At 45.1% G+C, this 13,850-nt stretch overlaps 3 protein-coding genes across 4 annotated transcripts; 1 reads left to right on the forward strand and 2 right to left on the reverse strand.

Moving 5' to 3' along the window:
• Window positions 1–2,966: 2,966 nt before the first annotated feature.
• Window positions 2,967–4,515, reverse strand: LOC144705946 (uncharacterized). 2 transcript variants are annotated; one of them, XR_013582152.1, is made up of 6 exons: window positions 4,243–4,515; window positions 3,988–4,158; window positions 3,804–3,893; window positions 3,558–3,677; window positions 3,346–3,478; window positions 2,967–3,221 (listed from the first exon to the last, which is right to left on the reverse strand). XR_013582152.1 is itself a non-coding variant. In XM_078578813.1 (5 exons), the coding sequence occupies exons 1-5, from the start codon at window positions 4,483–4,485 to the stop codon at window positions 3,434–3,436; spliced, it is 669 nt and encodes a 222-aa protein (XP_078434939.1). In that variant the 5' UTR covers window positions 4,486–4,515; the 3' UTR covers window positions 2,967–3,433. The 2 variants fall into 2 exon arrangements, 1 of the variants encoding a protein (XP_078434939.1); XM_078578813.1 differs by having other exon boundaries at window positions 2,967–3,478.
• Window positions 4,516–6,487: 1,972 nt separating this feature from the next.
• Window positions 6,488–9,803, forward strand: LOC144705306 (snurportin-1 protein). The gene is made up of 7 exons (XM_078577912.1): window positions 6,488–6,903; window positions 7,087–7,273; window positions 7,357–7,607; window positions 7,724–7,838; window positions 8,420–8,515; window positions 9,120–9,263; window positions 9,533–9,803. Exons 1-7 carry the CDS (start codon window positions 6,593–6,595, stop codon window positions 9,647–9,649), a joined length of 1,221 nt encoding a protein of 406 aa, XP_078434038.1. The 5' UTR covers window positions 6,488–6,592; the 3' UTR covers window positions 9,650–9,803.
• Window positions 9,804–10,041: 238 nt separating this feature from the next.
• LOC144705307 (Peptidase family M48 family protein) lies at window positions 10,042–13,596 on the reverse strand. Its single transcript, XM_078577913.1, has 8 exons — window positions 13,297–13,596; window positions 13,081–13,138; window positions 12,609–12,676; window positions 12,238–12,417; window positions 11,200–11,296; window positions 10,996–11,105; window positions 10,476–10,609; window positions 10,042–10,384 (listed from the first exon to the last, which is right to left on the reverse strand). The coding sequence occupies exons 1-8, from the start codon at window positions 13,555–13,557 to the stop codon at window positions 10,267–10,269; spliced, it is 1,026 nt and encodes a 341-aa protein (XP_078434039.1). The 5' UTR covers window positions 13,558–13,596; the 3' UTR covers window positions 10,042–10,266.
• Between the last annotated feature and the right edge of the window lie 254 nt (window positions 13,597–13,850).

Raw genomic sequence — 13,850 nt, forward strand, 5'->3', positions numbered from 1 at the left:
CTGGCAGGGGCGGCCCTAGGCGGGCCTGGGCGGCTTGGTTGGGGCGGCTTGGGCAGCCTTGGGTGGCCCTGGCAAGGGGCGACCTTGGGCGTGGCCTGGGCGGCCTGACTAGGGCAGCCTGGGCAGCCTTGCGCGGCCCTGGCAAGGGGCGGCCTTGGGCGTGGCCTAGGCGGCCTGACTGGGGCGGCCGGGGCAGCCTTGGGCGGCCCTAGCAGGGGCAGCCTTGGGCGGAGCCTAGGCGGCTTGGTTGTGGCGGCCTGGGCAGCCTGGGGAGGCCTGAGGTGGCAGCCTTGGGCGGCCTTGGGCGGCAGCCCTAGGCGTCCTGGGAGGCTGCCTTGGGCGGCCTTGGAAGGGCGCCTGAGGCAGACGAGAGAGAGAAAGAGAGAGAGGGTGGGAGAAAGGTGGAAGAGAAGAAGATGGATGGGGAGAGGTGGTGGCCAGCGACACGACGGCGGCGGCGGCGGCGACGGCTAGGGTTTAAAGGTAGAGGGAGGCTGGGCAGTCCTCCAAGAAGAGTTTAACTGAGACTCAATTCTTGAAATTATGATTGCCTAATGTTTCTTGAAAACAATGGCCTATATATAGGCCTTGGAGGAAAGAGAAAATGACGAGTAATTAGAGACGAGAAAGTAAAGATGTGCGCCGTGTCACGCCAAAGGGCAGTTGTGGAGCAGCCTCTAGCGTCGTGTCATGACACGCGTAGGGATGTGCGCGGATGGAGACGTGCTTGTCGACGGCTGCGGCGTGTTGACTTTGGTGTTGACTTCGGTTGACCGTGGCGGGTTGACTTCGATTGACTTCGCTGTTGGGTCCATAGCAGACGTGTTGACTCCAGTTGATCGAGGTGACGCGTTCGACGGTGATGTATTGATGTCCTCGCTATCATTTCTTGCTTGAAAATGGCATGTGCCGGCCTCAATGCTTGGAGCAAAACACTAAGCAGCCTTGATCTCTTGCAATGGAAGCTTTGTAGATTGCTTAAGATCGCATAGAAGGGGTCAGAGTAGATGGTGGTGCTAGGCACCGTTAGGGAATAGGGTCACTGCATTCATATCATAAAGAGTACATCATCATTGGGGATGATTACATGGGGGAAGACGAGGGGTGATGCAACGAACGAGACGAGGCACTTTGCGCCGAGGTAATGTTGCCACATCGCCTCAGGGCCGTCGCTCCGTGCGCGTGCCCGCTCTGCCGCTACACAAGTGCGCCGGGCCGGGTGCCGCGCGCCCGCGGGCCAGGCGATCACACACGCCACCCCTACCTTGATGATCACACACGCCACCAGCACCTGTGTCAACACTCTAGCACGCAGTTTGAGCGACGCCGCCGCACTCGACGCCCCAAAGCTGGGCGGCATGCCGCACTTCCCGCAGGAGCGCTACGCGCCCGTTGTGCCATCTCGGTGCTTTCTGTGCGCCACATGCCTTAGTCTCTTGGCGGGATGTCTCTCAGCCCCGTGCCCCACGCCCCGCACACGCAATGCGCGCGCTACCCGCGCGGCCACTGCGTGGCACTCCGCACAACTCCCCGCTGCAACCGCAGCACGCCGCCCGGCCTGCGCGTCCCGCAGCTGAGCGCAACACTTCCCGCTTCCGCGCGCAACGCTCGGCGCTGGCGGGTAGCGTTGGCGCCCGCGCGTGGCGCTTGGCATTGGCGCTTGGCGCGCACGCACACACACCGTTCAGCCCACGCGCCCAGCACACGCGGACTGTACCTGATCCGTCCCGCCTTGGGCGTGGACGGGCACGTGCACAGTCTGTCGTGAATTAACAGCAACAGTGGCAATGGCTTGAAAGATCAAGTATTTGGGCGTCGCTACCCATAATGACTCAGTCCTTTAATGTCGTGAGCCAAATTACAATGGACACGCCCTCCCAATAAGCACGCAGGCATCTGGGCATGGAATGCCGCCTATTTAGGGGCCTAACAGTAAGTTATACATTGATATGAAAATCGTATTTTTACTGTCAATACCGGTTCCGATATTCGGATATCGAAAACCGATAACCGGCATATGGTATCTGTTGCGTCTCTCTACCTAAGGTATCCGGTACTAATATCCGTCTACCCCGTAGAGACGGATATTGTCCGATATCTGGTACCGTCCCATTTTTTCCCAGATATCGGATATCGATTGTCTGATACCGGATGACGGACGGATATTAATTGGGTGAACCCTATTCAGAAGTAGCATCTTTTCTATCAGCTATAGCTTTCAACGCAATGGTAGGCGCTTGAATCTAATTACCTATTAAGGTTATGATAAGAACCTCAGTCTAGGTTCGAATCGGAAGGAGGGTAGAGGGCGAGGCGAGGTAGACATTCCCGGGTAGGGGAGTCGAAACGGGAATGATAGGAGGGGTCGAACAAATGGGGTAAGGATCAACCAGGGACGAGCTGCCTGATGACGCGGTGAAGGGTTGACGATTGTGGGGACGGGGATCGTCGGAGACTAGAAGAGAACCGAACGGCAAGGGTAGGGATCAGATTGGAGGGAAGCCAGCTAAAGATCTGGTGAGACGATCACGGGGACATGGGATCGCTGGACGGTCAAGGGGACGGGACCAAGATAGGGAGGATCGAGATAGTGAGCCAAGAGGCCGATCTTACCTAAGTCTTGACTGCCCTCCTCAAAGGAGGACTACACATATTTATAAGAAAAGAAAGCAATCTACCCTGAGCATGATATGACTAAAATGCCCCTAATGGACTAAAATGCCTAAGATACCCTTGGGGTTACAGGATCGTATCAGGTTAGTTTCCCTGAGGATGGCAGAATGCATAGCCTAGTTGTCATGGACACGGTGGCAGACAAGCATCTGCACCTGCGACTGCTTTATCTCCCCCATGAAGTTGTAGCGCCTTTGGCAAGGAACTGAGATGGAGCTCATTTGCACCTTTGGCACGAAGAGTGGGAGCTCTGCCCTTATGGGAGAAACTAAGCATCGCTCTGAACGCTATAATTCAAAAGAGGCAAAATGGAAGAACTCACAGAAAAAATGATCTATTCACTGACACATGCCCATGTCCATTTCTGCACATAACTGGTCTCCTCTTATCCTCTGCAACTCCCACAGGGTAACCACCGTCTGCCGATCAAAGGCAGCCAAATCTTGTTCTCCACTTCAATTTCATTAAAGGGTTATAAGCATAGCGATCTGACCCGGATGAAAATTCTGCCAGCATTTATAAAGAGCTTTCTTCAGGAGGCCGAGCACCTGCCCATGAGGGACCCGGAGTTAGGTGCTCAAACCTTTTTTTGGGCAATCCGGCGCTGAAAATTGTATTCTGGGCTTAAATTATTGCGCCCAAAAGAGAGCCCAGAGCTCTTGCTCTACTTACATTGAGCTTCAAACTGGCCACGGCGATGAGGGTGTTTGTTTTCTTCAATATTCCTGCACTCTTTTCTCAAGTTCCAATGGATTTCGTTCTATTGGGCATCATCCCTTTCCTGAGGACCAGTCGGTACACCAACCTGAGATGTCAAATGACAATGCTGTCATAAAAAACAAAATAAATAACCGCATGTTTCATGAAATGGATCATGCACTCACAGCAGAAGATAACTGGTCCCTTATGCAGAACATGGATTTCAGCATTGTTTGCAGAGTTTCCTGCGTAAGTTGGATCTTTACTTCTGAGTCTTTAGATAGAGCCTGACCTCCAGCTTCAAGCTGCAAGATGAATAATTTGCTTTAAAATAGAACAAATTCGACACATTTTACTCATCTCTCTCTCTCTCTTTGCGTTTCAACTGATTGATTTGATATTGGATTGAATGAAACTTAAACAGGGATCACCTTCAGAGTTATTGCCGGAACAGAGCCCCCAGACTCTCCATTCTGATCCAACATGTTCCATGTCACAGCCTTCAATCGAGGAATTGAGACCTGAAGTAAAGAAAGACAGAAAGATTGAGGCCTGAGAAGAAGAAATCTGATCGCCACTTGCTCAAATTAAAGCAATGAACAAGCTTCTCCGAACCTTGTCTTTGCCGGCGTCCTCACGCCACTCGCTCTGAAATCTCTGCAAGAGCAGCGTAAGCAACCTCCGCAACTCCGGCGTTACCTCCTCCGGGAACAGCGTTTGGATCTCGTCTCTGCGTACATCGCCAATTGCGCACTTCCGAATAAGCATCCGGAGGCACAGAAGAAGCTGAGGAAGAAAACCCCAAATCAGTGGATGGCGACGAAGAAGAAGGAAAACCCTTGACGGAGAAATTGAAGGAGAAGCGGGTACGGGATCGAGGGCAGAATCGGACTGAAGCTGAAGCATTTCTCGGAAGATCGCGCGATCGGCGGAATCGAGGCCGGTTGAGCGAGTACGCCACAGAGATTGGAGAATGTACTCGACGGATTCTTTGGAGTCTGCGCGTACCAACAGTTGCAGGTGCCTCCACATAGAACGAGCTCCACCATCGCCGCTACCTTCGTCTCCGCCGCCATCCTTCTCTTGCCCAGGCGGCGGCGACCTCCCGTCCATGGCTGCCCGCCGCCGCCGAGAAACCCCCACCAAGGGTTTATACTTCAACCTCCACCGTCAACCGATAACCGTTATCTACATATCGTCATCGGTTCGTCATCCACCGACGTCCTGGTCAGTCTCATCTCATGTTTTAGCCGTTGACTAGTTAATGTCAAAGTCAGACTAGACAAGTCATGTTCATTGTCAACATACGATAGAGTAGTAAGAAACATGAAAGCATAAGCATGGATGACTTTTAAAGTTTTAATAAAAATATATTAAATAAATATTTAATCATTTATTTCTGGTTCCGGTCCAGTTTAACCCTCAGACCTAATTTACCGGCCTGTCTGTCCGGTCTGAGCTGTCCCTAGACCTAAATGTCCAACCATACCTAAGACGATGGCAGTAGTGGAGATGATGACATTCGGTCCTTTATATGAAGATAATGCCGTTAGCATCACATGTCGAGTTTATAGTGTGTAGTTTGTTTTAAAATGCCATGTTATATTCGCAAGATCATAGAAATTTGAGAAAAATATCTAGTGTCAGGCCGCAGCCGGGTGAATTGGCAGGTGACGAATACTTCGGCAAGGAGGAGAAACGTAGCGACGAGCAACACCAGCATCAAGCAGTGGGCGACCATTGCTCCAGCTAGTGGGGAGTGGGAACCTCTCCAGGCAGGACTGGGAATGGTGGATCAACATACTCGGGTCAGACTCCAAGAGGTGAAGGGCCATGAATTTTAGGAACTCCGCAGACAGACGACATGGAGCTAGACGCATGATGGCAATAGTTAGTCCCCTCAGTTAAAGGTAGTGTTTGCCCCTCCCAACATTGATATTGGGTGACAGTAGCGGGATGGATGCTGGACCAGATCTCGGAAATGGGCTTTCCGATATCTGTCTATACCGATATCCTGATGCCGGAATATGATATCAGATCTCGGTTGCTATAGTACTTCTCCAATACCCTTATCCGTCCCGATATCGGCATCCGACCTCGTTTGAAAGGTTCGATGACAATATCGGATATTGATGTCGGATATCAGTTTCTTTGATATCCAATTTATGAATTCAAAATATATTTTCAATAATTCTGTAATGAAGCTATCGTGAGTCATACATACTGTTTGTTTGAGTATTTTATGATTTTCTTTATGGTTCCAATTTATATTTCAAATTTAAAATCGTACTTATTCTGTCCCAGTACAAAATGGGCCAGTTTGCTCTCACCACATAGCGCATTATTAGCCAATTGGTTTGGCATTTGGTATATAGCACATGAATCTTCTAACAATCTATAGACCACATGTATTTATACTGATGTAAACCTTATACTTTTTCCAGACGGGACACTATTCCTCTATTTTCAAACTGATATCCGGATATCGGATTTGACATCTGGTACTGGCATCTGCCACATCCTGTGATATCCGACCCAATATCAGATGTCGGATGGATATTCAATATCTGTCCGATAACTGATATCAGAAACCGCCTTGATAACCGATATCAGTTGTCCAATATAGGATATCACAGGTAGACATGGTTCTTCGGTTCCTTTTGTGCGAATTTGTGCGAATTGAGTTCGGTTTTCTGAACAGAACAATATCAAATTCGAACAGATAATCGCACAGACCCGTGTGCGGTTCTATTGTGTGCTTTGTGCGAATTTTGTTCTAGTTTTGTTTGAATGTGAGAATTTTGTTCGTTTTTGCAAAAAAAAAGAACAGAACAAAGAACAAGGCCCTGTGCGGTACTTTTGTGCGAATTTTTTGTTCGTTTCAAACGAACAGAACAGAACAACCATGTCTACTGGCATCTGCCACATCCTGTGATATTCAACCCAATATCAGATGTCGGATGGTACTCTGTAAGTGACTAATTGGACGGATGATGATAGGATTTGGGCTTAAGCGGATCGTCAACGTCATCGTTCTTAAACGCTACGAATCGTCATCCGTGACGGCGAATGCTTGAGCCAGCTATAAACAGAGTCTAGGAGAGTAAAGTTTTAATTTTTTTGAAACTGGAGAGTGCGTTCTTCTCCAGAGCAGAGATCGGGGATTGGTGATCGATGCGGGAGGGAGATCGGAGACGAAGAATTCGACGATCTCTGGGAGATGGCGCCGCACGATATTCGAAGGCCATTCAAGCGAGCGGCCGTGTCGGATCAGCAGCGGCGGCGCGAGCAGGCGCTGCTCCGCCAAGCGCAGCACCGCGCCGACGCGCATAACCGCGCGCGGTTTCTCGCGAGCTCTGTGATTGCCCTCCAAGACGAGCCCCGATCGCCGCCGGAAGAGACGGCGGAACCGGCGCTCGACGTGATACAAGCGTCGAAATTAAAGGGCTCCGAGTCAAGGCGGTGGTTTTCCCGCCAACTTATGCTCCCCGAATGGATGATCGACGTCCCTCCTCTCTTAGAAGAAGATTGGTTCGTCACAAATCCTCTTGTTCTTCTCTCAAAATCAGATGGAGAGTTGGCTGATTTGAAAAAGGAGTTTCCAGATTAATTTTAGTCAGCTGTTGCAGAATTTTTTACTTGCCGATTGATATTTTTACTTGCTGAGTGCATGCTGAATCCCTGAATTATATGTATGATTTTACTTTTTTTCAGGTACGTTTTTCCACGGCCGGAAGGGAAACGCTGCTTTGTGGTTTCCTCTAATGGAACAACCATAAGCCGATGCAGAAATGGGTCTATTCTTCATCGATTTCCGTCTAATCTACCCGGCGGTGCGAGGACGAAGGACGGGTCCGGGCCCAGTCAGTCCTACTGCATCCTAGATTGCATTTTTCACGAGGTGACTCGATTTTCGCCTGTTATTTTGGGATTTTAAATCAATATTTTTGTGTTTTACATATTTTTTGTGTTCGTCTTTAACAGGGGGATCAGACTTATTATGCAATTGATGTGTTATGTTGGAGAGGCTACTCGTTGTACGATTGCAGTGCCGAGTTCAGATTTTTCTGGTTGAATTCCAAGCTTTTGGAATCTGGAGCGTGTGAATCTCCGTCTGCCTATCACAAGTATAGGTTTTCCACCTGTCCTGTTTATGATTGTACTCAGAGCGGACTTAGAACCGCTTATTTTGGTCATGTGCCCTATGTTAGAGATGGATTGTTGTTCTACAATAAGTGAGTAATTATCCCTTTTTTGAATTCCATTTATATCGAACTTTATTGCTAAAATCATTTATTTGAGACTAATTTTCGGTTGTTCCGTATAATTCTCAATCATATTTGCGTGGCAGGCATGCTCATTATCAAACAGGTTATACGCCGCTGGCATTGGTATGGAAAGATGCGCATTCTAGTCGATATTTCCTTGATACAGATAGTCAAGGACAAGTTCCTGAGAGACAACTGGTCAGTTCCTACCGAGAGATGAGGTTTTATGTGGTTTCTGTAGAAATAATAGCTTGATTAGAATCCATTTTCTTCGTTTGAAGGTCAAATTGAGGCTTCATGAAAGACGGCATTTAAACGACTAGTTGTGCGATTGAATGGTCGAACCGATTTGTGGAGTGGGCAAAGGGAACTAGCGCTTCCACTTGTCTTTATTTGTTATAATTTGTAAGATATGAAATAAATAATTGTTTTTTAATTTATTGCACGAAGATGAGAATGCTCTCAATTCATCTTTTATCGTTCTTTTCATTTGGGCCATAGCTGCGCTAACATAAAATGAAGACAATAATTCGAAAACTCTAATGTTGGTGTTATCTCTGTGTTTTAAGGGAGAATTGGCGTTTTTTCAGCTGAGGTTTTTTTCATTTGAAAATCTAGATTTATGATGTGTATTGAAGCTGGTACTTTGACGTTGTAGTCAAGCGTGTTGAATGTTTATTTTAGACCTTCATGAATTTTCAAAAAAGAAATTTAAATCTTCATGAAGAGATATCAGGGTCTGAACTTTATATATTTTATATTGTTTGAGAACTGGCCAGGTAGTCTTGGAGTTGCAAGAAGATGGCAAAGTAACGAGTTCTGATGACCCCCCTGTCGTCTTCAGCTGCCTCAATAAAGATTTTATCCAGCAGCAGGTATTTTCCCCTGAATTACCTTGTTCTTTGGGGTCGTCATCCATAGTTGGATGACCGATGGTGATGATGATGAATTATCGTTGGCATCGCCATCCTCTTGCAAATATGATGACAAATTAGGAGGAAATATCAAACCGCTAATTCGGATCTTGTGCTCTATGTCAGAGATGGATTGTTGTTCTAGAAACGGCTAATTTTTTTCCTTTTTTTAATGTCATTTATATCAAAGTTTTTTAGGTTCTTCAGGGTAGTCATCTATGGATTGATGAACAATGACGATGACAAACTATCATCAGCATCATCCTCCTCGATTGATGACGATTCTTCATTACTCCAAGCCTGAACATGGATGATGATGGTGACATTTGAGGATGACGATGGCGAATTCGTTGTGAACCCTAATTTGTTGAGAAGTGGACGTGGACGGTGATGAATCTTCGTCATCATTGTGATTGTCATTCGTCCAAGCCCAAACACGGATGATAATGGCACTAAAAATTTGTTGTGATCCAAAAGATAAAGATGAATTCTCTACCAACCCTAATTCTTGATCATCAGTTCAGAATTTGATTTTTTTTATTTTACCTCTTGTTTCATCTTGCAGTCGAATTTGAGGCCAGGTTCGCTCATACGTTTTGCGATTGGTGATGGTGGTTTGAAGCTATGTGAAGGGAGGCTAGAAATGGCTGATTTAATCTTCATTGAAAAATCCAATTCGAGGCGTGGATTCGCCGATAGTTACTCTAAGGTGAGTTGATGGACGTTCTCATGGAGAATCAAAGCTTTATGTATAATTATTTTATCATCAAAGGACGTGCAAAATAAACTCTTAGCTATGCCAGGTTCTTTGAGAAATATATGCGCCTTTCTCTTCATGCATTCAGATTGAATGAAAATTCCAGGCTACTTTTTATTTATACCCGAAAATTCCTTCTTGTCTCATATATTTACATTGAATTATCATTTTGCGTAGGTATGCATAATTATCTTTATATATAATATATTTTGGTTGTGCAGGTATTGTTCCAATTCACTGCTCGTCAAAGTCCACTTCGGTTTGAAGATCTGGTGGCACTGTCGCAGCCATGCGCTGATCATAGCATGGCTTCTGAAGATATTATTATGACGGGGTAGTTGCTGCTTAATCTACAAAAATTTTGGAGGAAATATGATATCCTGTATCATAAACTAGTTATTTATTTTTTACATGTAATATTTTCCCCATTAACTGCTACCAGAGTAGCTTTTCATGCAGGACCCTGCATCAATTTTTATTCTTCAGCAGAAAGTATGCCCTGTTAACAGATCTTCTGGAATGGAATTTCTTTAATTAACGTGATGGAGACGATCTTCGAAGAAAAAATGCAAAGCATTTAACATATGATTGTGATACCCAACGCGTCTTTTCAAAGGATTACCCAAGAAGGAAAAGAAGGAACAACCCAAAAGGCATGTGAGAAACTGTTTGCATTTATGTGAGGGATGTTCTGTCTTTCCTTTTCGAATGGAGGATTCTTTGCTTGATATGTAAAAACAGAAATCTACATTAAATACAAAGAGGATATAAATACTGTTTGCATTTTCGTATGAATATTTACAATGTTTATATGGGCATAATGGCCGAGAGTAACCCATATTAAGTTTCAAGCCGGAAAACTTTGGGACAAAGAATAATCTATGCGACCCTTATTTTCTAGCTACTGGAGGCTAGAAAATTACCCAAGCCCCATTTGTATATGAGAACCTTTTGATCAAAGTGGAGAGGCCTTGTTAAGCAGAGATTTGTATTCGCGGCTTTTCGACCATTCATCAATCTCCCGGGCTCGTAGAACAGGTAGAGGGTGGGACAGCTGCCTAGTCTGGGCATTTCTGAAATTGGAACAAAAAAAAGAGAGAGAAAAGATTAAAAAATTGCAATTTATTCTTTCGAGAGTTGAATCAAATGGGTTAGGCAGCAGACCTGATGTACCAGCCAACAGGACTGGAAGAAGCTTTATCGTATGACCGGGCTTGTTCCAAGAAGGCGTCGACGTTAAGCTGGTCGGCGAGCGACGGGCACCCGCCAGCGAGCTTCATCAGGACAGAGATGACCACCTCTTGATGAAACAGGAGTCAGTCAAATTCAACTAATATGTTCAAAATCAAGAGGAAACCAGGCGATTACACAAGTTCTTATAAATTTCCAGAATTTAGTTTCTTGGGTGCAGAAATTACGGATTCTTTGTTTGATTATATCCAACTAACGAAGACATGATTTAAGTCAAAGTCATGCAATTTTCGGCTTAATTTATAAGATGAACAAGGTAACTCCTACTTATTCACCAAGGATTAATCGACTGGATCAGCTTACTACTAATAAGCCATCGCCTATTATTTGACAATTTCCGGATGACAATCGATCCGACAAAAATAAACAGAAAAAAGAACGATTGATCTCCGTTTAAATTTTTCATTTTAATCTCGGTAAGGTTGTATATTACCTTGGGGTCCTGAGTAACGAGGAGAGCAGCTCGGTCGCAGGTTAGTTCGGCAGACCGAAGCCACCTGAAAAGTTGCTCTTCTAATCTCTGGGCAATGAACCCGCCAAGACCTGGTATGGTTGAAGAGAAGGCAGAAAAAAGATAGTAAAGATTTTCGGATTTTATATCTGTTTAATGGTGATTTGATAATGGAGGTAACCTTACCAGGTACAGCATAGGCGCCCAGAGTAAGAACGTTTGCAAATGTGAGCCACACTCCGTGGTCACACTTCAGATGGCCCAGTTCATGTGCCAAGACCGCCTGGTTTTGCAGAGGAAGGAATCAGAACGGGATTTCTGGTAAAGGAAAACGTGAAGAAATCATAGGGGTTTTAAGTTAGAATTTTAAGGTTGGTTCTTTTCGTTCACAAAAGATCGTTCTGAATGAGAAATGATGCTCTCAGCACCCACATTGTTAAGAAAGATAATATTATTAAGTTTTATATATTACGTATTTTTCAACCAAGATAGCATTAAAGACATGTCGGAAAATGAAACCCAAGTAAACTTAGCGTTGTCAGAAAGGGATTCATCTCAAAATACCAAAAGAGCTGTCGTGTCACACGTGAGCAATAGGAAAGATACGAAAACTTTTGAGTGAGCCACTTATGTATGTGTGCCCCTTGTGGTTACTAACACCGTAGATGAAAAAGAGAAAAGTGTTAGATTTTGTGCGCTCACCACAGTGATAACAGCTACAGTTGATAGCTAGGGCACAACTAATATTCTTAACATTATGGCAGGAAGTTGATCTTCAACCGAAAGTTTGAACTAAAAATGACGAAAGATTATCGATACAGATATATGACTTATCCGTTCGTTTTCTTAGGTTTTCACAGATTATCAAAGGTTTATAGACTAGAAAATTTTCCATGTCAATCCAACAGAGAGCAAAGATGGATTTTTCTAGTATTCAAGAACGTTGATTAAATTCCTTGATACTGCGACCCTTATTTTAGGAATACATCGGATTCCGCTTCATTGAGTGACAGAATTACATTTAAAACTAACATCTTGGAAAAAACAGGAATAATTCAACGCTCTTTGTTCGCTGAAGAATCAAGTTCCAACATGAACATGCAAAATTCTATTTGAAATCTAGGACCAAATAGGTTATGGTATTTGAAAAAACACATGAAACCGTTGACGTAAGAAGAGATGAGGTGAAGTTTTTATCTTGAAAATAGAAATAGAACATAGTACCTGAAGCTCTTTCCTGGTTAGAAGCTCAACAAGACTTGTATGAACTACAATGAACGGCTTCCTCCCACTAATGGCAAGTGTATATGCATTTGGAACAGGATTTTGACGGATGTACAGATCAGGGGCCTCGATATTCAGTATTTTTGAAGTCTCTATCAATAACTGGTGCAGATCAGAAAGCTGTAGAAAAGAAATGAGACATGAGAAAGCAGAATAACAAGGATATGTGATGAGGATAAATCTAGGCCGAGGAAAATCCAGAACAAAATCAGCTGTTAGATAATGATTTCGACTTTTTTTTGTCCACTACAATTTTAGAGCGCGGGTTCGGAGTGCCTCGAATACATCGTAAATAGAATCCTAAGACTGACCTGATTTTTAGTTACAAGGACAGAAGTTCCGATGTTCTCCAGCAGCATAACTTGCTCAGAAACGGGACCTAAGATGGCAATAACGACAACGAAATCAATCTACGCTTCGATAACCAAAAACAATAAACGAAAACCTCAAAGAACACGGAAACCAACAAATTGAACGCATTGAACTGTCTATATCTAATGAAAAAAAAGAAACGTGAAAAGCTTTCTGCGGAAGAAGCTAAAAATACACTAGTATTTTTATCTGATTGGGAAATTTCAGGACGCCAATGTAAATGGAAAAGTTGAGCTATGCAGCTAACCCTAGATTTGATGGGTAAGCTCCGTGTCCTAGTGGAACTTGAAATTCAACGAGAAAAATAATTTACTTATCATTTCGTGATTAGAAAACGCGATTTTCATCCAATTGGCCAAATAAAGATAAAGCAAAGCTTCCGAAAACATAAACAAGGGACATCATCCTCACCGAGCAAAGCTTTGCCGACTTCTTTCAGTCCAGGAACGGCCCTCAACAGCAGCGTGTTCTACGCAAGGCGATTAAGCAAATGAGTCCGCGGAAGAGCGCGGTGCACATCGACATCTAAACCTCGGTAAAATAAAAAATCCAACGGAATATACAGCTCGACAAGCAGTAGCAAACGGCAAAATTGATATAACAAGACAAGAAGACCGATACGCTTACCTGCTGGTCAAGCGGATGTCTGAAGTCATCCGCCTGTAGATCGCGGAAAACAAGAGTCCTGGAAGAAGACGCGAAAGCCGAAGCCGGAGCAGAAGCTCCGCAAACTACAGAGGGCGATCGAATTCCTCCAATCTTCCCGCTGCTGCGCAATTCGAATCGCAATACCTGGAAACATCGATCGCCGCTCCCCGATCTCGCACCGGATTTGGAAAGCAGATGATTCCCCGCGAGGGTGCAGGAAGGAAGAACAGAAGACCCCATGGAGAAGGTTGAAGGGAAGCTGCCTGTAGTAACAAACGGTTATTCTTCAAGTCTGTTAAAATATAGGACCGTTCTGCCGTATCGCGGCACAGGATTGAAGTTAACGTCTACCTTCAATCTTACGGCTCAGGAGGGCCAACGAGTCTAAGACTCGGAGGAGATTTTTTCGTTAAGCTGCTCTGGCGGTGAGACGTGTGGACGCGCCTCCGTGGCCACAACCACGCCTATTGGCGGCGATTAATATCCAGCGGCGCCACGTTGGCAGTCTAGAGACCGTCAGCTACTGGGCCCGG

Source organism: Wolffia australiana, chromosome 7, assembly GCF_029677425.1.
Source record: "Wolffia australiana isolate 7733 chromosome 7, ASM2967742v1".
NCBI classification, from domain to species: Eukaryota; Viridiplantae; Streptophyta; class Magnoliopsida; order Alismatales; family Araceae; genus Wolffia; species Wolffia australiana.